The 26,303-nt window shown below is 39.5% G+C and overlaps 1 protein-coding gene across 3 annotated transcripts in view; it reads left to right on the forward strand.

Moving 5' to 3' along the window:
- The window catches only part of fat2 (FAT atypical cadherin 2), a 115,954-nt gene extending 94,790 nt beyond the window's left edge, over positions 1-21,164 (forward strand). For 2 of the 3 annotated variants that reach the window (XM_042418423.1, XM_042418421.1), the window contains exons 24-29: positions 1,776-2,217; positions 6,441-6,594; positions 8,941-9,046; positions 9,149-9,300; positions 10,029-10,309; positions 20,128-21,164. In XM_042418423.1, the coding sequence (XP_042274357.1) occupies positions 1,776-2,217; positions 6,441-6,594; positions 8,941-9,046; positions 9,149-9,300; positions 10,029-10,309; positions 20,128-20,633 (1,641 nt within the window). In that variant the 3' untranslated portion in view covers positions 20,634-21,164. The remainder of the gene's footprint in view (positions 1-1,775; positions 2,218-6,440; positions 6,595-8,940; positions 9,047-9,148; positions 9,301-10,028; positions 10,310-20,127) is intronic. The other variant, XM_042418422.1, reaches the window with a different exon arrangement.
- The last annotated feature ends 5,139 nt before the right edge of the window (positions 21,165-26,303 follow it).

Below are 26,303 nucleotides of genomic sequence, written 5' to 3' on the forward strand. Positions count from 1 at the left end.
CTCCCCTTTCCATGTTTGCTTTCACTGATCCATGTGAAGAATTTTACACGTCCATCCCACCAAAATGAATCATTCCAGTTGTTTATTTTTTTCATTGCTCCAGTGATGGGGAATTGAATGAGACGGCCTGAATGAGCGACCGGTTCATGCTTTATTTTCGAATGAAGAAGAAATAAATTAAAAAAACAAACTCCAAGAAAGAAAATACGTATGCAAGACAAAGAAGAGAAAAGCTCATCGTCCTGCAGCACTTAAAGAAGCCGAGCAGATTGGTATCAATAATGCATCACAGCCTTTGGTGTCCGATGGGGTGATGCTTGGCAATTTGCAAGATACACACTCCGTCTGTATTTTTTAATTGGGAAGCTATGAGGAGTCTTCCGTTACATAAAGAAAACATGAATAGATAAAAGTGTAGGAAAAGCTGCTGGCTTGTTAGTTTGTATGAGCGCTGAGTGAGCAGAAACGTTAAGAGGCTCCCGCTGATGTTGATGAAACGCTGAATAAATGTGTGACTCTGTGCTCCATGTGGTGTTATACAGGGAGAACATCAGCAACATGAGGAGCTGACAGCAAACGCAAGATTTTTTATTTGTAACACAAAACACTTGTCAACTAAAACACAGCCTGCAGTTTCCAAAGGCTGAATGTAGATAAGTGCACTCTGTAGTTGCTGAGTATGTTTTGGCGTGTACCTGCAGGGTTTTGATCATTTGTTTGAATTTAACATTTAAAGTCTACTTAAAGGCTTGTTTATTTGTCACTTTGGTATATCAAATTCTGCATCAATAGCAGAGTAAATGTGCAATCTCTGAATATGGATCTTGAAGGTTTAGACCAGGTTGAAGTAAAAATATGAACATTACATTGGTGATTTGCGAGTCAAAAGACATCTAGACGTTTAGTTTAAAACTGGGCTACATTTGGTTGAAAAGTCTAGGTCATATTTGATCATAAAGTCATTAAATACATGTTAAAATATACTGAGATAATGTGGAAACAACCGTTATATGCAACCTAAACACTTTCATCTTTCAACCAATTTTGCTAGGTTTTAATCAAGACATCTCCTGACCTGCAAACTATCAATCAATGCTTCCTGGAGGGTCGTAATGATGGCGGTAAAAAAATTGCTATAATTTTACAAACAAATCAATACAACAGGCTCCACAACGTGATGCATATCCATAAAATAACAGAATGTACGAGGAACATGTTAAATGCCGACTAAATGCAAACAGGTGACGAATTAAAGTGTGTTTAACCTTTTCCAACATCTGTATGTGTCAAACACAGGTAAACCATGAATTACTGTTAACATCTGTAAGGTTATGTTCTGTGAAAAGAGACATTTTTAACTTTATTTTTAAATCAAAACACATCAGCTCCATACAGGACATTTATTATTTAAAGCTGAATATATTATTTGTTATTATTTTAAAATACAGTGCAAAACAATATTACCAATCTAATTTCCTTGTTCTCACCTTCCCACACCGTCCCGCTGTTTAAAGAAGTGTTTTCTGGAAAAAAAGAAAGAAATAAAACACTGAGAGAACATACGTTAAAGTTCACATAAGGTGAAAGTCAAGGATTAATCTTGAGCTTCTACACAGCTGATAAGAGTTGACCAGATGTTATCAAAGTGGACAAGTCTATCCTTTACAAAGAACCCCATTTTCAAGGTGTAAGAGTATTGATTAATTCATTAAGCCATAACTTGACTGGGGAAGTTCTTCTTGTTTGCTGACTGAACTTCATTTTCCTTCCTTCAGCTGAGCGGTGGAGAGCTGCAGTTCAGATACAGCTGTGGAAACAACTCTCCTGGTTCGCTGCTGATCAGATCTGATTCACTATCAGACGGCTACTGGCACAACGTCCTACTGGAGGTCAACTCCACCTCCTTGAGACTGACCTTGGACCAGCATCATCCAGCCTCCATCGCCTTGACTGAACCATGTCGGATGATGCGCTCCCACGGTGCTTTGCTCTTTGCTTCCGTCACTCAGGGCTCCGACAGCCACCCTCGTAATTTCATCGGTTGCCTTGAGCGCCTTGAGCTCAATGGGGAGCCAATCAGAGTGGGTGACGTGGCGGAGTGGACGGGGCCGGGGATCAGGAGGGTGTTTGGGGTGTATCAATGCTGCGGCGCGGTGGGAGCCTGCGACAACAACCCCTGTCAGAACGGAGGGGCCTGCAAGGAAGACGCCAGCGGAGGTGAGTGCACCAAGGATGTAATTCTGTAAACTTCATTTACATACGGCTTTAAAAACTAAACAGGTAGACCTTCCTGTAGTAGCAGGACACTCTCCCCAACACATCATGCCATGCACGCTTCCAACAAAGTAGAACAGTTACGCGAGCTGTTTCCTCTAATAAACCATTGGGTGTCACCAAGCAGCAACTACCACAGTGCCACTGACGCCTGCTAGATGCTCCAACTGACTCCCATTCACAAATTTCTTTCTAGAAACACTAAGTCAATCATCTTTGTCAACGAGCCATGGTCTCAATCACTAAATTCAGGACCTCTAATAAGTGTGCTGGTGGTCATTTTGGAAACTATTGCTCTGTTAATAAGATTTGATGACTTACAGTAGCTTTGATGTCTGCTGTGAGAGTGTTGATTGACAGCTGTGATTGACAGTTGGCTCCCCAGCAAGACTTGCACTGAGTTTAATTGTCTCAATATTTCACTAAGTTTAATGTTACTCGATTACTATAGCTGCCCTGTTAGCACAATTTAGCTAAAGTAGCTAACGTTAGCCCAGGTGTGCGTTGCTCAATGTTCCCAGTAAGCTAGCGTTAGCTTGGGTACAGGGTAGTGGGGGTGTGTTTCCAGAGCGTGAAAGGAAACACCCCGCGCTCCTTATTTAGAAGGTCCTGGCTCCAAATGGAAAAGATGAAGATACAGACTATTGGGGCCACAAGTAGAGTAGGGAAGTCAAAGTATTGACGGACTAACATGTTGTTGTTTTGGTCTTTTGATGGCATTTGTTAATAATAAGAAAAAATAAAGAATAACAGCAGCCGTATCCTTGAAACAAGGGGATGTTTCCACAGAAATATTCTTTCAAGGGGCCCAAAACACAAGAAAGAAGAAGCAAGTAACATGAAATATTTACATTTTACTCAATCAACACTGTGAAAAGTTCTTCGGGCAGCAGTTCATCTTATTCAGGGACGAGCAGTGATAGATTTGTTTGGCCTCAAATCCTTATCTGACCCTTTATGTCACATTCTTGCTTATTGCCATTTTAGGTTATCATAAATTTGCCGAATACATCAGTTCTTCGTAAAACATAAAAGATAACAAATTGGTGTCTGAGAGGTTTGCAATGTCTTTTTTTTACAGTATATATCATAAAAGATAAAATCTGCCAGTTTGACTTATTCTTTACTTTGAATAGCAGCTGATAAGCGCACCTGCGTTTTTACAGATAAAAGAGCAGCAGCTTTAAAATAATATTATTTTCATGAGTTTGAGTGAGACTGAGGCAGTATGTCCTTTTTGTATGAAAGTGAATATGAAACCAAACATAAAGTTGGAGGAGATACACATCTGTGTACTTTGGAAGAGCAGTGTAAACAAACAAACCCTAAAGTTGTTATCAAAAACCTGCCGCCTGTTGATATTTATTTACTGCAGGTTACTGAGCAACATGTTTTCTTATTGTCCTACAGTACAATAAGAGAAGGTTCACTGTGGACCGGACAGAAGGTTACAGCCAGGTATTACTTTTCTTAGGACTTAATTCATCATCATGTCAAATTACATTTCAGTTATGCTTCAGGCACATATTCTGGGGTGCCATATTGACAACAACTATTAAATGTTATTTCCCAAAAGCTCCTTCCAGGTCAAGGAAATGTAATCAGGTGGGAAAAACAATGTTGGTCCTGGTTGTTTTTGTTTTTTTGTCAATGCATTATGAAGTTGTTCCCCACCGTTTTACTGAGACTTCAATTTCTTTGCTTACTGACACAGGAGGAGGTAACAAGGCAGACAAAAGTAATAAGATTCAGCTTGTTTTCTTTTTCTTCTTACATCCGATTTGAGCCTATTTAGGTCTCGGTTTATCATGTCAAAAAATGCCAGTTAAACAAACAAGAAAGATAAATAACAAATAGCATGAAAGCTCAAAGATTCACTTACTAGCTCTCAGAGATTTCAACCAGCAAATGTGTCAGATGTCATCATAATGACATCGCGTAAGAACACAACATCAGTGAAACGGCAGGGACCCCGGACGACAGACTGAACAAGATAAACAGACATCAGCTGTCTGTGAACTGGGAAGGGATCAGAGGTCATCGATCAGCGGACAGCCAGAGAGAATCAGGGAGGACATTTACATCTTTCAGCAGAGACAGAGGTTATCAACCTTTACCTTATAAAACCACCTGTTGTCATGTGACTTTACTGCCATACTTAGGTAACATGATGACAACTGATTCAGCTTCATTTATACTGAAGACTGTGAGATGCTGTTTCAAGTAAAACCTGACAGATTGATTGATATTGATCAGCTGATATCCACAGACAAGATAAACATTTCTGAGAAGGATTTAACTTACCAACTTAAACTTGGTAATTAAATAATTAGTACTGAATGAATTTTACAGCTGAAAAATAAACTCATCAATGTTGATTCACGGACAAACTATAGCTGTGTCTCAAATCACATACTTCCGTTAGCACACTTCCATGTAGTACACTGTGTACACTATGTACTTACTTGCGTAGTGCGCAAATTTTTGACAGGGTAGTGTTGTCTCAAATCAAACACGGTCCTAGCAGAAATGACGATCGCAAATTAGCATTAGCTAGCGTTAGCATTCGCGTTATTGTTCGTGCCATTAAATCATTACAGATCTGACTACAGTTTAGTGGTGCTTAGCGCTAAAAAACACATGTTTAACGTACATTTGTATAATGTGGCGATGTTCACCGTAGTTACAACGTCCTCGGCAGCCATTTCCAGTTTGAAAAGCGGCCCCTCCCCTTCCGCTACGTAGCCAAGATGGCGACCATTGAGGGCGAGAAGTGTCCATAGTTCCATACTCAACTTTTTGACCGTTCATACTTCACAGTGTGAACGCACTTATGCACTCAAAATGTTAAGTGTAAGTACAAAAGTATGCGATTTGCACTATATACCGTTTCTAAATTAGCTAAATATATCTTTGGTTTATCTGTACGACAGTTTCTTGTTACTTATTGGCCAACATAGATCAGCCAATATCTGCTGGTATATTGACTAGCTGATTTATTGGTGTATCTGTAGTTAAAAGTTACGAAAGCTAGTAAGTGGATGTTTGGGCTTTATTTTGTTACTTTTTCTGTTCTCAAAGGTCAATAATGAAGTTCCGTGCATGCATCTTCTTAAAAATGAAACCAAAAGCAGGTGACTGCTGAATGCTAAATTAATGAGACATCTCAGATTATTAACATACAGATTAGACATGGATGTGTAGCAATCGGGAGGGTTGTTGGTTCGATCCCCAGCCCTTCCTGTCCTCAAAAAAGTGTCCTTGAGCAAGACACTGAAACCTCAAATTGCTCACCATGTGCCTGAATGTAGAGGAAAAACAGGCAGTTTGTACAAAAGCGTCTCACTGTTATATAACGAGAGCAAATAAACAAAAAGAACCCACAGGCAGGCATAACGTCATTGATAAAAACTTTTCATAACAAGTTTAATTTCAAACCAACACCAAAATGTTTCCTTTTAGGGACGTTTTTGCTGCATTCATTAGTAAAAATTTGTAAGCACAAACATTTTAGAGGCAAACCAAATAAGTTTAAGTACTATGGTGACTCATACCTGTAATAAAAAAATATTGTACTATTTCTTGTGAGGATGTGTCATTTTAGAGCTAAAACCCTTCTGTGGTTTATTTGAACTTTGAAAGTAAAGATCCACCTTACTTACTCTAAAACCAAGTGGTTATTTCGAGGTGTCATTGACTTGTTACTGCTTTCTTACAGTTTCCAAATGTTGTCATCAAGCTCCGGTAATAGTTCGAAGATGAAGGTCATGCCCCTTCCTCAGAAAACATTGTCATTGCTGCATTGCATTCTGGTCTATTTCCTGCTTTCCTGACAAAACGTGATGTTTACTGTTGGTGTTTAGGAAACTATTTCTGTTATCAGACTCTTTATGTGACTCTTTTATAACTTGCTGGCCTTGATGTCACGTTTTTTTTGTGTGTTTGGCCTGTTATCCACAGGAGAAAGAGAAAAAATAAGGAGGAAAAAAAATGCTGTTTTAGGGTGATTTTTTTCCTTTCAAATATCAAACACACCTCCCGTGTTCTCTGGCTAGATCAGTTTGACCTTTGCTTTGATTATTCACCGCCTGTGGGGGGAAACTCACCGCGGCTTTGATCAGTCGCTCTTGTCTCAGACATCTGAGTGTGTTTTATTTACTCCGCAGAGTTGCGCTGCAGGTGCGCGGGGCTCTTCCACGGCGCCCGCTGCGAGCTGGCCGACAACCCTTGCACCTCCCAGCCGTGTGTCGACGGCAGGGTGTGCGTGCCCAAGGCTCAAGGTTATATGTGCAACTGCTCTCTGGACAACACCGACGCATGGTAAACACAAACAACACGCACGTTTTATTTATTCATTTATTTTTCATGCATATTTGAATGTACCACGAATGAAACACGTGTGCTGGATTATCCTTACTTCAAGAGCAGATAACTGTAAAAAAATGATTAGCCTGGTTTCACTGGAGAGTTTTGGTGTCCAATATTAATTGAAACGCTGCTGTAGAAGCTCTTACAGAAGATTAAAACTGACTCCTAAGTTTGCTATAATGAAAAGATGAATGATTGATAAGTGATAAATCATTAAAGCTGTCTTCATTGATTTTTATTTTTGGCCATTTGAGGAAAGCAAAACAAACTCTAAGCACAACAAAAACATATTTACACCAAATCTGATGTTTGAAAAAAGTTTGTTATTTACACATCCAGTAGTTGTGTTTGTGCCCATGTGCCACAGTTTTGGACTGTTGGTTGCCCTAACAGGTCACTTTGGGGTCTATGTAACTGTGATGACATCTTTCACTGTATTCTGGCATTTTATAGACTAATCAATGATACTTGATAATGAAAATAATTGATGATTAGTTGCAGATAATCTAAAAAGAAGACATTAATTATTGTTGAAGATAACAGCAACATCAAACAAATGACATACACTCACAAAATCATAATTACCTACACTGAGGTGTCATATTTCAATGAGGCCCGGCTAAACATGAAAACCTGCACAAGCCTAATTATATGCAACATCATTTGCAGTGAAGTACACGCTCGCATTCTGAAAAGTACCATATGCATGGCCTTGAATTTGCATGTATATGTGATTGGACACACTTATTAAAACTGTGAACACACACACACACACACCTCTTCAGATGTACACCAACACACGCATGTGTTCATCGGCCTGCAACCGGCTGGTTGTATTCCTCTCACACCACCGCCGGCTGCCCGAGAGAAAGAGTCACGTTCAAACAAAATCACTGCAGCATTTGCATATTCCTCCTTTCATTAAGTCCGCCTGTGAGATTGCGTCGCTCCTCGCGGGTATTAACAGCGTCCCGTGTTCCAGGTGGAGTTTTGATTAACTCAGTGGATGAAAAATGACCACTGGTGGTTTGTAATTGTGGGAAGTGGGAGTTTGCTGTGTGACTTGTAAAACACACAGATAGATCTTTTATCATGCTGTTATTTTTTTTTGTGTGTGTGTGTCCGATAATTACCTTAAAATGTGAGTCACATTGTAATAATCCGTCTGTGCAGTGGACGCATCACTTCACACCAGTGTTGGACAGCAGCAAATACTGTAGGAGAAAAAAATTAATTCCATGAGCAAATGTCGTCCATCAAAACAAAGGGCTCCAACAAACAATTATTTTCATTTTCAATTATTTACTGGATTAATCAAGTAGTCGTTTGGTGTTTAGAAAATGGTGAAAAATGGTAATCAATGTTCCCCAAAGCCCAAAATGCAACTTAAAATGTATTGTTTTGTCCCAGTCAACAGTCCACAACCCAAATATTCAGTTTTACTATCATAGAAGATGAATAATTTTAGCCTTTTTCTTTAAAATAAAGACTCAAAATGATTGATAATTGCAATTAATTTTCTGTCAATCGGCTGATTGTTGCGGTTCTGATACAATCGGCAAAGAATTAAAAAAAATATATTCAAGATTTGAGTTAATCAGAAAAAGTTTCCTCCCTTTCAAACTCCTTGTCCAAGAAAAAATAATGAATGCTGTATTTTGCTGTATAACTGCTGGAATATACTTTCAGCACAGTTCAACGAGGGAATTCAACACCTGGGAAATGAACGGGCAAAGCTGAACACCAGGCAGTTTTATGTAAAACAAAATGATAGGTTTTTGTCAGTAGCCGCAGCAGCGGCACTTAGCAATCAGCGCTCTGCCAGTAGGTCCTCTGGGTCATGTTTCATGCATGGGCCTGGAAGATGGAGGGCCGCAGTGAAACTCTCAGTGTCATCAGCCAAATTTAACCTACATTCTCCGGCCAAGGCGGCGGCGGCGGCGGCAGCCTTTGTAGCGCTCCTGTTCACACTCCACATTGACAGATACAGCAGTTTGGTCATAAACACTAACTCTTCGGAGGGAAACTGCCTGATTTTGGCCAAAAATTTGGACAATTCCAGGAGTTGCAAAGTCCAAGTGAGGGGGGAAAACACACAGGCTTGTTGCTGCTGTCATGGGAAACTTTTCAAACTTTAAAACTTACTTACATATTTTAATTTCAGCAGAAGGATAATTTGATTCCTTTGCAGCTTGAGGAAAAACAATTACATTACAAAAAAATAACATTAAAATGCTAATTAAAAGCATGGTCCTCCCTGTCATCTTCAAATCCCTAAGACTTCTTGTACACCCGTAGGTGCCACAATCAGATCAAGGACAGACTGTGTTCGCCCAATCCCTGTCCTGGAGGCTTTGACTGTACGGTATCTGATGGCTCCATCCACTGCGACCCGCTGCCTCAGGTCAGTCTGAGCAACAAATGATGATCTCATTCCACAGTTTCACAAAATACTTATAACTGTTGAGTGGAATGACACTTTACATCCGTCATCCTGTCTGTCTAGCAGGTATCTCCCATGATTGGCTACATGGAAATCATGGAGATCAGTGCCAGTGTGCTGGGATTACTCTTCCTGGTTGCCATCTTCGTTTGCGTCAGGAAACGTTACGTTCAGCAGAAAAAGAAGAAGCCCGTCTGTGTTCAGGACTCCAACGGGTAAGAACAAATTACTCAATATATTCTGTTAGTCCGGATTATGCTTTGCTGAAATCAGAATCGAAAAGTAATCTTGTATTCTACAGACCTATAATGGCTGTAAAATCCCCAAATTCCCGAGCCACTTCTACTCCAGAATGTTAAAAAGCTGGAAAGTTCCCACTGCCACAAATCAATAGTAAAACAACTTCTCAAGAGTCGATTTTGAACTGTAACTCTGCTACAATGAGAGTACAATCAGCGAGAGTTGTCCTGCAGCAATCTTGACTCTCTCTGCACTGTGCATTGTGATAAAGACCTCATGCATCCAGAGGAAAGCTGAGGGGGAAGTAGCTATCAGGAAGAGAAAGAAACTGGAGGGGAATATGATTCCAGCACTAAGCAGTGTGAAGTTGTGAGGGGATGTTCAGCAGAAAAGCTCTTTGAAAGATGTTTTATTTGCAACACAGCAGACTAAAGATCGATCAGCTTCCTGAGTCTTGGAAGTTTATCTATTTCTTTTTCACTCTTGTTCCCCCCGCAAGATCGATTTTTAGCCACTAGAGTGCAGAAGACCCAGAAACTAGCTGACAACGGATGCACATATTGTATTAATGTTAACTATGCAGCAGACACTCAACATTAAGCTAGCTAGTAAAGAAAGCAGGAATTCAATTATCACTAACGACTCTACAAAGATTCATATTTAACTAAAACCAAAACTTCCCTTCTCTCTCACACACACGCAGCTATTTCCAGCCTAGTTTGGCCAAAAGCCTCAAAGCTGACAGCCAGGAAGTCGACCCCATTCAGATGAGCACGTTGGTCGGTACCAACAACGACCTCGACCACTCACCGTTCAGATCGCTTCGCCCACATAGCCAGATCTATTCATCGGGAGGCGGGGTTTCCTCTCCGAAGACGCAGGGGCCGGTTGTGTGCAGCGTGGCCCCGAACCTTCCCGCCAGGCCGCCGTCCAGCTCTGATAACGACTCCATCAGGAAGAACCACTGGGACATGGACTATGAAGGTGTGTGTATGTGTGATTTTGATTGTGTGTGTTATTTTAAACTCATTTGCCAAGTTCACCGCTTTGGTTTTCATTTTTTGGAGTTCACCGCCACTTCTAACCGATCTCCTGGTGGAAACAGCTTTCATATAAACTAACAAGATAATCTTTCATTATTTGAGTTGCAACTAATGATTATTAATGAGATCAATACATTGGCTTTGTCAAAAAAAAAAAGTCAGAAAATTGTGAAACATGCCATTCACAATCAGTCCAAAATAATTAAAAAAAAAACAAAACTAATTATTTACGACAAAGAACAGCAATTAATCTTCATAGTAAAGCAGCTGGAACCAGTAAATGTTTGGCATTTTTGCTTGAAAAAAATGACAATTAATTGATTACCGTAATAGTAGCAGATTAAATTCCTGTTGATCAACTAATTTTTAGCTCTAATCATAAAAAAATGTTGTACTTCATTTGACTTTTATGCTTTGTTTCACATAAGTGAGCCGAGACCTGAAGGAAAATGTCCCAAGTTTCTAAATATGATTAATTAAAACACTATAAATCATATATTATGCACAATAGAAAATGAAAGAAGACCTGCATGCTGACAGTAATCAAACTTTGAAACGTTAAACACCAGAACATATTCCACCATCATCTGTGGGGAGTAATTTTCATATTATAGAGCAACATCAACACTTCAAAAATGTAGTAATTTTCGTTTAAATGCCAGCGTTTTTAAAGATGCTCTTTGTCGACACATAAAGCTCTGCATTTCAAGCCAGAGTTAATATACAGATTTAGGTGATACTGCAATATATAAACCCTGATATCAAACTTTCAACCGGTAGATATTTTGCCATACTGTACATGCTGTGGTAGCTATCACTTTAATATTTCCAGTGTGACCAGTGTGGCTGATGTTGATGGAGCGATTTTAAGTTCTATTGGATTTTAATAGTAGTTTTTACATCAATTATTTTATTTTGACATGTTCTTAAATGAATTTCTCTGATAATGGACGACATCACAACATATATTTATATTGCGGTATTAAATTACATACTCTGAGAGATGATTGTATCTGTAATAACCCAGTCCTAGTGTTGGAAAAATAATTACATACAACATGCAATGAAGAAAAAAATCTGTCAGTAGACAAAAAAAAAATAAATCACACCCGTGTGGTTAGACGGCAACACAACAGGTCAGAACAGGCTGACTGATTCAGTCATTCAAGGTCATTGTAAACAAGTATTTAAATGTCACGTGGAGCAAAGCATCATGGGAAACACCAGGCTGCCTGTACAGTCGTCCATCAACGCACGACGCTGATTAAACCGTGGAAGATAAAAACATTCATAGACGAGGCAGAACGATACGATAACATCAGAGAATAAAGTGATTTCTCTGTTTCATCTCTCAGCATGTCTTTACTTTCCACTTTCTCTTTCTGTGATTGCTTCTGCTTTTCATCTCTGTCTCTCCTGATTTTCATTTTTTCTTCTATACTACTGAATCCATTTTACTTCTATAATATCCTCCTTTATTCAGTCATCCTTTGCTCTTTTCTTGCCTGTCTTCTTCTGTAAATCTCTTTTCTGTCTCTTTTGATTTTCTCTCCCTCTATTTTATTTTTTTATATATTTATCGCCCTCATTCCCTCTACCTTCCCTTTTGCAAAACGTTTCTCTCATACCCTCTAAATCCCTTTCATTCAGCCTCATACGAGAAGCACTCGTACAAACAGATTTGTCCTAATGTCTGATGTGCATCATGTTGACAGGCTTTTTTTTGTTTGTCTTTTAAGAATTTATTGGAGTATTTTAGCCTGCTGACAACATACAGTTAGAAAAATTCTCACAGTCCGACAGCTGCCTGGGGATCTTTATGCAGGCTGTTATCCTGTTGATGAACATCCTCTGATATAACACCTGACAACTGTGTTAAAACACCTGTAATGTAAAGTATTCTCTCATCCATCTCTTGGCTGTCATGTGACCTTGACTGCCTCGCTGTTTTTAGACGTCTCACTTTGTCAAACCCCGAAACCACAACTGCTGAATTATTACTATAATCTTCATCTGCAGATGTCCAACAGCAGGTAAAATAATATGTATGCACTAGAATACAAATACATTATTTGGCAAAGCACAAATAATGGGTTTTTACGAATATTTGATTCATACAAATATTTTAAAAAATATTTGTTAGTCAGAGATCTGTCTGCAATGAGGCGATGAGTAAAGTTTTAGCTCAGTAGTCAGCATAATAAAAACAAAAACAGGATTTCCACTTTCATTCGAATACAAATACAAATAATTTTGCTGCCTCAACAAATACAGATACAAATACAAATACTGGACACATAGTTAGAAACATATACTGTCTTTTTTTCAGATTTTTAAAGCATTGCGTTCACACGGCTCTGTTTTCTCAATCATAATGAAACCTGAGCCGCATTTCCACTCTTCACAGTTACCCATAAATTAATGCAGACAAGCCTTTAATCACTTGTATATCAATAATTCTGCCTGCTCAACCACTTATTGGACCTATTAATGAAAGTAATTTTACTGATCTGTTCTCCAACAATGCCAGACGGCTGTCATTAATCACAGCTATTAGCTATTTATAGTGCCTGCGATATCAATTCATATCTGTAAACCATCATCACCGTTGATGATCTCAATCATCATCATTATTAAATGTCAAAGATAATCTATGATTTAGTTTAAAGCACCGTTACTGAAACAAAGTGCTTCACAGTTAAGGATAAAATGAAAAGAACATTAACGCAGGGATATAAAACGATGTGTCCAGCGTGAATCAAGATTAAGTTTATAAATGTTTGACATTTTACAAATCACTGTGCAGACTGCAAAAAAGAAAAAGTCTCTTACTTCATACTTAATCTCCACCTTATAACGCCACCCTCAGGTCTCTGTAGAGAATCGTGTGTACACCTGTCTCGCTTTGAGTGGTAAATGGTGTATACATGGTTTTTTTTGTGCAGGCCCATATTTGACCAAAATTCCTGAACAAGTAGCTACTCATCGACAGGTTGTATTCGCCAGGTTTAAAATGACACATTAATACAGTTTAATTGGTTTTGGAACAAAGCAACAACAAAAAACAGAAGTTGAGAAGTTCAGGTGACATTAAAGAGAGCTCCAGAGAGCTCCAGGCAAAAAAAAAAAAACAAAAAGTCAAACCGGGTTCAACTTTTGCTGCGACGTAACACACAACGCCATGCAACAAGACGCTGAATTCCTGGTGGATCACTTTGCAACGTGAACCTCGTGTTTCTGCTGTTTACCTCGCGATAATCATCCCCAACGACAGATAAAATGTTGCAATAACTTTGCAGACTTGTGCAATTGTTGTTTTGTGACTATTACAAACAGCTGTGCGCTGTTTTGGCGTCTGATAAGCCTGTAAACGCATTAATCTGCAGCTCCAACTGGACTTCCTGGATCATATTTCATTGTCTTGCAGTGTTTTTAATGCGGGGCTGTTTTCAGTCTGATTGCAGCTTAAGAATACAAAGCTGTTTTTTTTTTGCATGAGGCCAATAGTCGCTCTTCTGTTTTTTTTTTTCTTCCTTCCCCTCATTTCCTCTCGTCGCCCGTCTTTTTTATCTTCCTTGTCATCCTCTAAATCGCTTTCACAGTTCTTCTGTCTCACCTTCTATCCTTCGCTCTCCAGCTTTCTCTCTTCATTTATCCCTCCCTCTATCTTTCTCTGGTCCATTTGTCTTTTTCTCCTTCCTTCTATCACGCCCCTCCTCTTTTGTTCTTCTGTCATGTTCTCTCTCTGTCCTCCTTGCCTTTTCTCACACTCTCTCCCCTTTTGTGTGCAGCTTTTTTTTCCTCTGCATGTAACAGATCAATACCACTGAGCCGTGACTCATACATCCACTGCTATGTTTCTCGAGACAGATGAAGAGAGGCACATCAGGCGTTCGTCATGCCATTGCTCCCCAGGCAACGCCAGCCTGGCAGGTCATTCATCTGCTTGACCTTATCACAGAGAATAAAGGACACATTCCTGTAGTTCTTTACTTGTTATCTGGCTCGTTGTTAAAGGGGGACGGCAGCTGAATCCTCTACACTTTGCTTTTGGTTCGCCCTGTGACCCTGATGCTAAAATCTCTCTGGATCTTGACCACACCTGACATGTCCTACAGGCACAAAACAGGTTCCCTCTGTTTGAGATTCACAAAATCGCTTCAGACAGTAGATAGAACTAGATAAAAGATAGTACTGTTGGTATCATACATAATAGGAAGTATATAAAATAAGTGGTGGGTTTAAAATTAACATTATCATTGCTATTATTTGATCTGTGATAAAGCGTCCAATCACTGGGCGCTGCCAAACCGCCGGCCATCATGAATAAGAGCTATCGAATGTCAAGCTGTTGAGATTATATGCTGCTCGGGAGAAAAAACAGACAGTAAAAAAGAACAAAATTTAAAGTCTGCTGCTATTCAAAAGACAAATTCATCTGTAGAAAGTTGTTTTTTTATTATATGACTATAGAACTTAACTTAAACTTTGTTTAAAAGCCCCACCAACCATGTGACAATGATATTTTTTACATTTTTGCACTAAAAATGATGAGTAATTCTTAAATATTACATAAAGTAATAGGCTGGTGATTCTGTATTTGCACATGGGATTTTTTTTGAAAGAAAAAATGTAGAATATCATCAGATTTACATATTTAATGTGCAGGATTGAACATTTATAGACTAAATCCTGATTCTGATTCTCAGTTTTCAAGGTTTTTTTCACTTGAGTGTCACTTATTAGAAAAGACTAAACATGTACAGCACCAGTCAAAGGTTTGGACACACCTTCCTGTTCACTTGAATGAGAAAGTGTGACTTTTTGAACAGTACTGTACCTGCGCTTGTGATTTCAGCTTTCAGTAAGTGGTTATTACTCACATCTTTTAGTCTGGATGTGCAGGAGGATGAATGTCGGCACCGAATACTTCTTTCATTCTCTATATTTTTTGAATTAAGTGCTGGATAAAGACTCGTAAAAGTTGAAGAGCGAAGCCGAAACGGATCTGTAGTTAAAACATGCACAACGTCACGGACGGCTGAATGCCATTGCCTCAAGTCTGACTCTCGCTTTAGCCTTGCTTAGCCTTTCTCGAATCTTTCCGCTATTTGCGAACCCCAGCAGCAAACCTACATGACCTTTCAACAAATCATGATGTTTAATGTTCAGGCTGCTTTCATAACCAAATCTAAGAAAATGACTCGAGGCGTATTTTTGTTAAAAGGAAATGCTGCTTAAGTCTTTCTGGCTCAGCGGCCTACCATAACTGACGTGACACCCTCTCCACCCCACCCCCCCCACTGTGCTGTAGGCGTAAATATACACAGTAGTGCCACTAATTATGATTTTTCTTTTCCTTTTTAACGCACCAATTCACTGATTAATTGTAGGGAAAGGCCCAGAGGCTGCAAATATTCATTACTTTCATAGGTAAAATGCAAAGACCTCAACAAATAAAAACAATGTATTTGCATAGTAGACAGTTTTATCCACATTTCATGAGGCCTTGAATTACTTTTGAGGGCATTTTATTCCCACCAGGTCTTCCAGTTTGGTGTAAAAATCTTTAAGTGAACAAAGTTACTCTGACATTTATTATCAATGGTGCAGCCGGCGGCGAAGATCCGAGACGTAGTCCTCTGTTCTCTGTAGCGTTAGAAAAAAGAAAACCGCTCTTGTTCTCAACTATGTATTGAACCGGGCAAAGTTTGAATCTGAGCTGAACGCCGTCTTTGATGTCTATTAAGCCTACAGAGGGGATTATAGATTTAAAGACGCTGTCAGTTTTTATCTCTTTAGCCTGGAAACACCTTCATCATTGTGCAAACACTCGTTCTCTATCTCGCTTTCTTTATCTTTCACTTCATCTGTCTCTCTTCCTTTATCTCTTGTTGTCTGTCTCTTCCCTTGACCTTCATCTCTCTTTTTTTTCTCTCGCTCCGTGTTTCAAGTCTTTCTCTCTCCCGAGTCTCTGTTTTTTTGACACCGTTTATCCCTCACCCCCTTTTCGTTTTGTCTCCCTCCACCTTTTACTCTCTTGATTTCCCTCCTTTCCTCCGCCATCTGTCTCTCCATCTCTTGTCTTTTGTCCTCTCTCTCTCTCTTTCTCTCCGTCTCACAATGCGAGCAGCTGGGAGTCTTCTTTAGTGTTCTCAGTAACTCAAGTGACAATAAGAGGCTTTTTTTTAATGCTGTTTTGTTTGAACAAACTGTATAATGCATCTGCCTTGTTAGTTTGAGATTTTGGGGGGATGACGGGCAGGAATTTATAGTGGTAATCCTCAAAAATCCTCATTTTGTTGCCAGATTTTTCCTCCCATCTTCTCTGCTAACCGCTCGTCGCCGCGGGGTGTTTCCTGTCAGTCGAACAGTGTGAGCCGAGCTGGGGCGCTGAACTTTTTTTTTCAGTCTTACCAGCCACTGTGGCTTTGACTGCTCACGCCAACTACTCAGTTTTAGGGCGGTTGATCAAAAGCAAAGTGAAAACAGATAAATAGATCACTTCCTGCGGGCCTGACGGACGATGTGTTTCCATCAAAGCTTTTCATGATTAGAGTACGGGTTGAATCTTGAGCTGGGTGTCATTTTATCTCTTTTTTGGTACCAAAAGGAAACTTTTTTTGACACTTAACTTGGAGAATTAACAATTCCATGCAACAAAAGAAGCCCAACTGCTCAAATGTTAAATGAATTAAATGAAACAAGAACTTTAACAGAATAAAATACAGTCAAAAATGGCCACACTGGTGCATCCCAGTAGCTTACTGGTTCTCTCTACTCATGTTTTCTGTTTCTCTGTACTTTCATCTGTCAAATGACAGCAAAAGATGCCAAAAAAAAAGTTTTGAAAGGTGAAATTATGCTTTCAATCGGAAACTGTGTGATTATAAAATAAATGTCAAGGAGAGAACAAATCTGACTAGAGAGTCAATGCCAACTTTAGGTACTTGACAGTTTTGGATTCTCGGTGTTACAGACACATTTTGTTCGGTACAAAAAGAATATTGACTTTTAATATACAGCTCTATTAAATAACAAAGTTAAATACTGAGATTTCTGAAGTGATTATCACAGAAATAACGGCATCAACTGTGTATTAGAGACGGACCCTTAATGATATGATATCTATATTTGAGAATTTAAAAATCTGTTAGTTTGAATTTGTATTTTAACATCAACAAATAAACATAAACTAACATTTTTGTTAAGGATCCCTTGAATCTGGTTGTGAAGGAGTTGTGACCGAGATACAAATTAAACTGGACATTTACATACAGTCTTGCAGCTCAAACACCTTTGGCATTTCTGTACTGACATTTCTTGTTCCTGTTCGGCCGACACGCAGTAGTCTCTCATTTTATTCTGCCGCTCAGTCAGCGGGATCATCACCATGGTAACGGCAGGGGGGAACTTCAGTTCATTTGCAATGCACAGATACCAATATATCTGTAATAAGATTTTTTCTCTCTTCAAACTTTCCCAAGGCAGGGACTCCGTCTTTCTATAAGTTGTCATTTCTGATGCCACTATAACTTTATTTGAATCCTCTTTTTCCCGCCCAAAGCCCTTTAAACTGTGTCAATCAACTACACGATCACAAAATCCATGTTGATCTAAACTAACCAGACATACAGTATTCTCCAAAAAAGTTTGCTTAAAATACAGACATTAGGGAAGAAGTTGGCAGAAAAAATCTTTAATAACACACTTCAGTTTTATCAGTAGAAATTCATTTGTAGACCCCAGTCTGGATGTGCAGAGAGCCCAGTATTTGTATTTGTATCTGTATTTGTTGAGGCAGCAAAATTATTTGTATTTGTATTCGAATAAAAATGGAAACAGGTTTAAAAATCCTGTTTTTGTTTTTATTGCGCTTTTAATTTTAGAAAATTAAAGTGTAACAAATAAGTGTTCCCTTGGGAGCGCTTCATTTGTGTCAGTATTTCAGCTTTATCTCTGGGGAACACTCTGGGAGTGATGTCCAAATTAGGAAATGTGCGTCATGTAGCAGGTGGATGTGACTCCCCTCGTTTAGACCTGCTGATAGACGTAACAGCGGAGCAGAGGAGAGACATTGAGATAGCGATGTAACCGACCTGTAAACTGGTATTTAACATGTTTTATTTTTTCTTCCTGAAAACAAATAATTTTAAAAATATTTGTATAAAACAAATATTCATAAAAAAAAAACAAAAAAAACAAGCTTTGCCGAATAACGGATTTGTATTCGGGCACATCCCTGGTAGCAAACCCCATTTTTAGACTGACTTTCTTTTCCATTTTATGTTAATAAATACAAGCAGCTGAGTGTCAACAGGTTCATGTGCCAGCAGCATTTTTACAGCTTTTTCCTCGCTGACACATTGAACAATACTGATTTATACATTCTATGCATGTACAAATGATATAATACACAGAGAGGCGATGTCATCTGAAAGGGAAAAACAAGTATGATTCACCGCAAGGTCGTCAACAAGCAGCGTCCTCCGCAATCAGACCGAGACTATTCATCCGCCGCACAATGCCGCTGCTAAACCCGCAATAGCAGATATAAAACATCTATCACATATAACTTCTCATTGAGGATTATTATTAAATAAATATTTCAAGGTTGAGGACTTCGCTTGAGTTTAGTGTCAGGAAAATATTTACATCATTATTATTATTATTATTATTATTATTATTATACACAAAAAGCTGAAGGAGCTCACCATCAAGGTTGCCCTTCAATTGTCTGGATTGTAATTCTGTAGATCCGAGACGGGAGGATTTTTTTTCCGCCGCTGCTTGTCACTAGAAGTCTAGATCTGTCATCTCATGTAAAGTTAATGTGGTGACTTCTGGACACTCACCTTTACTTGGACGTCTCCCCTTCCTCCTGTTTATGCTAATTAAACCCCACACTACTTTAAATCTACAGCGAAGGATTTAATATGCATCATCAATCAGTCCTGCACAGACACACACACGCCGCCGCACAGCAGCATCTGTCCCACTGTTTATTAGCATTAATCTTATAATGACAATAAGTGTTGATTGAAGTTGTGCAGTCTGAGAGCTGATGCGACTCCGTGGCTGCTGTTCAAAAACTAAACAGGGAGGAACAACTCAGTGTGTGTTTTTAAGCTGAGGAAACTTTTCTAAGATGCGTTTTTTTATTGCTTGTTATACAGATTATATGATTGTGAGAGGAGCTTTTATTAAAATATACTCATCCAGCAGTCCTCATGTTACCTCACATTAAAACAAGTTTAAATTTGGGAAAAGAGGAAACTGTTATCGGTTTGGTACTATTTGTTGAAAAGAAGTTGGAAAGGTTCATCCTTAATATCAAAATATACAGAATTAAAAGTGATAAATTGGATGATAAGAAGATGAATTTGCATTTTTTGCTGAAGATTTTTGTTTGTGTGGGACATTTCATAGTTGAAAAATGAACTTGGATAAAATCTGTAATGACAATACTGTTTCTAAATTACATCAACGCATTTGAGCATTTCTGCTCTCCAGTTTCTCATTACACACACATACGGATAATCATGCAATAAGGTGATATCGGATGATATATCAAGATCAAGCTCTACTTTCAATTTCATCTTGTCTGCATCATTTATTCAACCTCTGCTCTCTCTAATCTGTGTTTATTATATGATATTACAATTGTTATGCTTAAAATGTTCTCTCAATGTATTTATGATGCATTTAAAAGGAAACAAGAACAGAAATCCTCATGTTTCTTTCTATCTGTCTCCTCAGTCTACCCAGCAGACCCCGACTATTACGGCCGCCCAACCGTCCAGGAGTTCCCGCAGTTCGACATCGTAGAGGACACCTACTCCACCTCCACCATGGACTCGCGGAGAAACTCTCGATTCGGCGGCTTCCCGTTCCCGCTGGACCGCTGTGACCGCCGGGCGCCGCTACCGCCGTGCTACAGCAACCAGAACCTGGATGACTTCCTGGGTCCGGATGGTCTTCCTCTCCCAAGCTCTCAGTGCCCCAACGAGTACACCGCCATCAGTTACTACCCCACCCAGCACACCCGTAGCCTCGACAACGTTTCGGGAGGCTACAAGAGACTCAGCATGCGTCTGAGCGTGGCTATGCCGTCTTACGCCGAGCAGACGAGCCCGCCGCCGCCGCCGCCGGCACCTAACGCCGCCCAGCCTCAAACGCGACCGGCCGGGCATAACCCGCGAAGCTACGATGGCTCGAGCATGGTGGAGAGCGATTACGGGAGCTGTGAGGAGGTGATGTTTTAAGACGAAGGTTAGGTTTGAAGGCTACATCTGTTTTGTGGCAAATTTGCGTCCTTGCCAGTAATTACTCACTTTCATACGGGAGCTTAAAGACTGCAAGTACACGCCATCTATCCACTACTCCTCCATTCTAAGGCAGCTTCTCAGATGGGACTCTTTGAACAGCGGCTCAGCAGTGTCTCGCTGTGAGATCTGAGTATTTTTTTTTTTGATGGAGATGAAAGTGCCATGTGAGACAATGGTTCAGATGTCTTTCATTTGTTTGACTTTTTAAAGTAGTGCAGTCTTGCTGTGCCAGACTAAACGGGGGTGAAGGGGTGGGGGGGGGTGGGGGTAATTCAGGACTCCTCCAGACGTTTACCTCTGCGGAAGAAGTTCAACAGAAGTTCATCTTCGTCTAAGAGACGCCGCCGAGAGCGCTCGTTGACTTGTTGGAGGTTATGAAATCGTGAACAGTATTACTGACTGACTGGACTGTTTCAAAGTCAAATCAAGACATTTTTTTTTTTTTTGAAGTTTCAACATGAAATCTCAGAAGAAGAGTCCGCTTTCAAAACATGTCCATCTATATCTCCTGCATTTTCACTCCCCCAACCACTTGTCTGACAAGCCGGCCCCATTCGAAAAACATCCATTTCTGCTCTGCCAAACATTAATAATGATATGTATACTACACACCGTATGATGTGATTGAATGTGAAACAGCAGGTATGAGGAAAACGCCGTTACCGTGACAGTCGCCAGCGTGACATTCAGACGATGCTCAGAAATGTCTTGCTGATGAAATCCTGATAAAGAGCTTTGATGAGGACTGTTGCGTTGGGTTGATCATATCCACGTCCTGCTGTGTGTTCATATTAAATGTATTTGGTTATTAAAAAGAAAACTGCAAGAATGTCAGAACATCACCACTAGCTGTGTCTAGCATCGGCCCACTATTTCAAATCTAAAAAAGGTATTAAAAAATGACACATTTCATGCGGGATAAACATTTCATTGAACTCTTTAATCTGCTTGTTTATTGTTGCTGTCTGTTACAATGAAGGGGGCTGGATCCTCATTTAAAAAAAAAAAAAAAAGATGAAAACCATTAATGAGTGACAAGGTGATGTAAGTCGTGTCGTACATGTATTTTATCAGAATATCAGAGCTGTTTCCATTATTGTACATTCTGTAAATTTTTAAATCTGTAAGCATCTCCTCATGGATGTTAATTAGTGTGGACTAGATTACAGTATTTTCTTCGGAGGAGTAATTGGTGTTTTTGTGATCAAGTTCTGCTGTTTGGTGAGAACACTTAATGTGGAGTTGTTTTTTTTTGGTTTGTTTTTTTTTGCCAGCAGTAAAGAAATGTCCATGCAGCCATTTTAAATGGTGTAAATATGCAAGCAGCAGATAAATGATAATGTTTGTTTTGGTCAACAGCTTGTTGTGCAGTATGCAGTCAAGTGAATGTGTTATACTGAATAGTAGATTTCGTGTTTAGCCTGAAAAGCATCTTTTAAATAAAACTGTGTAACAGTTTCCACGATATTCACAACGAAATCTGACAAAAATACTTTAACATGTTTTTTTCTATAAAATTCAACAGTAAAACAAACTTCAATATTAATCTGCCAAATGTTTCTCCATCATCTGGTCAGAGTCCAAGGTGACCTCTTCATCTAAAACCACTGTACTGTAAGACAAGAAAAAGACGCAAATTCTGGCATTTTAAAAGAACTTGCCCCCAAAAATGTTTATCAAAAACCCAAAGGTATTTCATTTGATATAAAATGGAGAAAACAAGTAAACATGAAGACTTTTTTTATGACTAATCAGTTTTCATTTGCGTAGATTTTTAATCTAATCAACTGACTTAACATTTCAGGTCTTAAAGCTCTTTTATCTAATTGACTCTCTAAAAACAAACCCCCCTTTTAGTAATAATAACCATACAGTATGTGGACCGTATGTGTACTTTGTTTAGGTACAAAGTATGTTAGCATAGCATACAGAGCCACATACATTATGTATAAGTTGACACAGTCAGTGTAATCAAAACAGATGTTTCAGCGCTCAGCAGTCTATTCTTCAGTCTGTATTCAGACACACAGCTCAAATCTGATTCGTTCGTGCCTCCCATCGCTATAACAACAAATGTCAGCAAATGATTATACTGTCCAAACATCACACAACCTCGATCGGGACGTTTGTGAATTCCAACGCAGATAGTTGAACCTCAAAGATCAGATCTCAAAGACAAATCAGATTTTCCAGCTGTTTGGACAGTTTGTGTTTTAGCAAAGGATGGAGCGCGCGGAGGGGGGGGGGGGGGGGGGGGGGGGGGGGGGGGGGGGGTTGTTGGGGGGGGATGTGTACACAGTGTTTACTGCTGCTGCCTCCATGTAAACGTGTCGGGCGTGCAGATGATGCTCGCAATATCAAAACCTGCATGAACTGATTTTTTTTTTTTTACAGAGCTCTCAGAGGTTGGGGAGATAAACAGGACATGAGGGCACTGTTTGTGCTAGAGGAAGGCATTTGTTGTGACTTGTAGGTGCTAACGGACATCAGGGTGATTCAAACAGGAGTGAAAATATGTTTTTTTTTAGTCACAGACAATGTTTCTGTAACTCTCATTTGTTCTTAATGTCCCCACAGCCTAATTTGTCCCATCTGGCACCATAATGAGCTAAATCAAAGCGCACACTCTGCAAATATTAATACGAACTGCTGCTGCTGAGCGTTGGGAAAATATCAGGGAGAAGACTGAAAGAAATTATGATTTGGAAGCATTTGCAGCACAAAATTCAGGATGCATTAAAAGAGACTTGCACAGCGACCGCTGTACGTGCACATCATGGATTTTTAGCTAATGATCATTTCTGTCTTCTGTTTATCTGATGTACTCGGGGGCTAAATCTTGTCTGAAATCTGCAATCTGACCTGCACCTCAAGCATAAAACACGCCAAAACAAAACAATGATTAAAAAATCTGACAGAATATCCTGAAATGACATTGAGGGTATACTCAGCACAAAGAGAGACAACAAAGACGACTTCTAGCCATTATCATAAGCATAATCTAGCCTCTGGACTTCTGTGCAGTTTTCCCATCATACATTTTATTTTGTTGTTTCATTCTCAGCTTTTTAAGGCAATATTTGTATGCAAAAAGTAAGATTTTTTTGAAGATCAGGTTAAGTTCTGTATCATAAACAACTTTAAATCATGCTGTCATGCTTTCATCTCTGGTATATTCAGTTTTTCCAAGTATTTGACTAAATTTGCACTCAAATGCGACAGAAACATCACTGAATCCTCCCACTGAGCTGCCCTCAGCGTTGTATGTCGCGGGTTAATGCAGAATGTCCATCACTGGTGGTTTAACTGTAACTGCTGTTTTGATCAAAACAATTTTTTTTTTCAATTTGTACAAAAAAAAAAGATCTTATAATCGAGAGTTATTGTGTTGTACATACAGTCTGCATCTGTGTGTCGTTGTTTGTGCAGAATGTGACTTCACTTGAATGTACGTTACATTTGTTTTCACTCATTTCATTCATAGTTTATTTTTGTATCAATGTGGGCCTCCCCATGTTCTGCCCTGTTGTTTCTCTGTGAGAGATTTTATTAAGATGCTGTCTTTCCATTTTGTTTTTCAATATTGTAAAGACAATACGAATAAAGATATTATCTTCTATGATCGCTGATTTGAGGATATCTGAGTTCTTGCAGACGAGGTTTTTAGAAAAAACAAAAAAAAACATCTGTGGGTTTTGTCACTGTCTGTCTGGAAAGAAAAGTGGAGAAAACTTTATGCTCTCTCCAGACGGGATTAGTGTTATCAGAGGAAATCATGGGTAATTTGAATCTGCCCATGCACATCAGTGATGTAAGTCACCCAGACAGCAAAATCATTTTCTGGGTTAGTACTGAGAAACTTCCTGGGCCAAACAGTTGGAGGCTGGATCAATCAGCATGTCATGGGACTGTAGTTCAGATGATAACAGTGAGCAGCGCTTTCATTTAAACGTCCCCTCCAGGCGTGTTTTAGGACATAAAAATCCTCTGCAAGGAATAATAAATCGTGTTTGATGTGTTTTTCACACAAAAAGCTTTCCTTGTTACCTTGTTAAAAACCCTTAAAATGACACCTGCTCTTTCTCCCTTGTTGAAATTATTTCATTTCAGAAGTTGAACTGCTGGACACAAGATGTCTCCTACTTCACTGTAAAGTTCATTCTCAGTGTTTGTGCACTGGAAGCTTCAAGTTCCCACATCACACTTGCGTAAGCTGTATAATGGACCACGACCAGCTCCGGAGTAGAACATGATTTGTGAGATCACATATGTCACAAATCATGTTTGTACCGTAGCTACATGTCTTTTACTCAGATTTAAGGTGAGCACAGAGACACTTTCCTCCTTCAGCAGATGAATATGAGAACAAACTCTGCACATACATCATTCTGCACCGTGAAGGTCAAACATCCAACTGAAGAAACGAGAAGCAAAGGGGGCTTCTTAAGTAGGGCTACTTAAACTGAGTGCCCCCTCGTGATCGACATGCATGTTGATTGTGACAGAAGCGATGTGTTTTGCAATATTTTAACATATGAGTGACAGTTAACAACTACATTGGTTCGCCAATGGTGACAGGCAGTTTCATCTGAATGCCACGGCGATGGTGGTAGTCCAGCCAGCATCCCTGCTTGTTTAGCCTCAATAGTCTTACAAAATGACCAATGGTTATGGAGACCACCATTCTCTGACATAATGCACTTTTAAATTCACCTAAAATCCTACCCTCGCCTAAGCAAAGCTGCTTATCAGGCCTCATATTTACATGATATCTTCTCAGGCTGAACTACAGTGGCTGGCTCAAGTGGTTTGATAGGCAGCTTCATCTGAATGCAGGTTTCAGTATAACCGACGGCCCAATGGTAGGGGCCAGTAGAGGTTTAGGCAGGGCAAGGACGGACCAGTGACAGCCAATCAGAGTCTGGGACGTGAGCATGTTTTAGGAGATGTCATCGTTTTCAAGACACGTGACCGATGAACTGCATCATGGTTTGCTGAAATACAGGTGGGTAGGGCAGCACTCTTAGCCCGCTAGCTTTTTACCAGTGAATCTGATGGGTCACCAAATATGGTGTATCACCAGTACTCGAAAAAAATGTCAGTGAAAGAAAAGGCTACAACTTGCTAACTCACTAGCCGGTTATCATCCTCACTGCGTAACTATGTGCATCACTCCATCCTCTGCAGGAGACACACAACTCTCCGTTTAAGTGTTAATCACCAAGGTTTATAAAAGACAACATATACAGTTTAGTTACAGCCAACGAAATGCTTGCTGCTGATCACCAGGAGTATTTTTCTATGACATTATTAAGGTTTAGCCTTCATCTCTGTGGCTCCTGCCAGCTTTGTCAACATCTACAGCAGAAATCTCTCCTGAAGTACAGATATTACAGCTGTTGCTCTGTGTCTGTTTGTTTAACTGCAGTTAATATAGGTTTAAACCTAAAGTAACTAAACTGAGGTTTAACCCAGAGTTAACACAAACAAATGCCATTCTGTTCTTTCTCTCACTGTTCACTGTTAGTACATTTCTGCAGATCTCTCAGCATTTATTTTATTGTTAATGTTGATGTTGTTAATGGTAATTTGTTTGAGTTTATTATC

The sequence above is a fragment of the Thunnus maccoyii genome, chromosome 8, assembly GCF_910596095.1.
Source record: "Thunnus maccoyii chromosome 8, fThuMac1.1, whole genome shotgun sequence".
NCBI lineage: Eukaryota > Metazoa > Chordata > Actinopteri > Scombriformes > Scombridae > Thunnus > Thunnus maccoyii.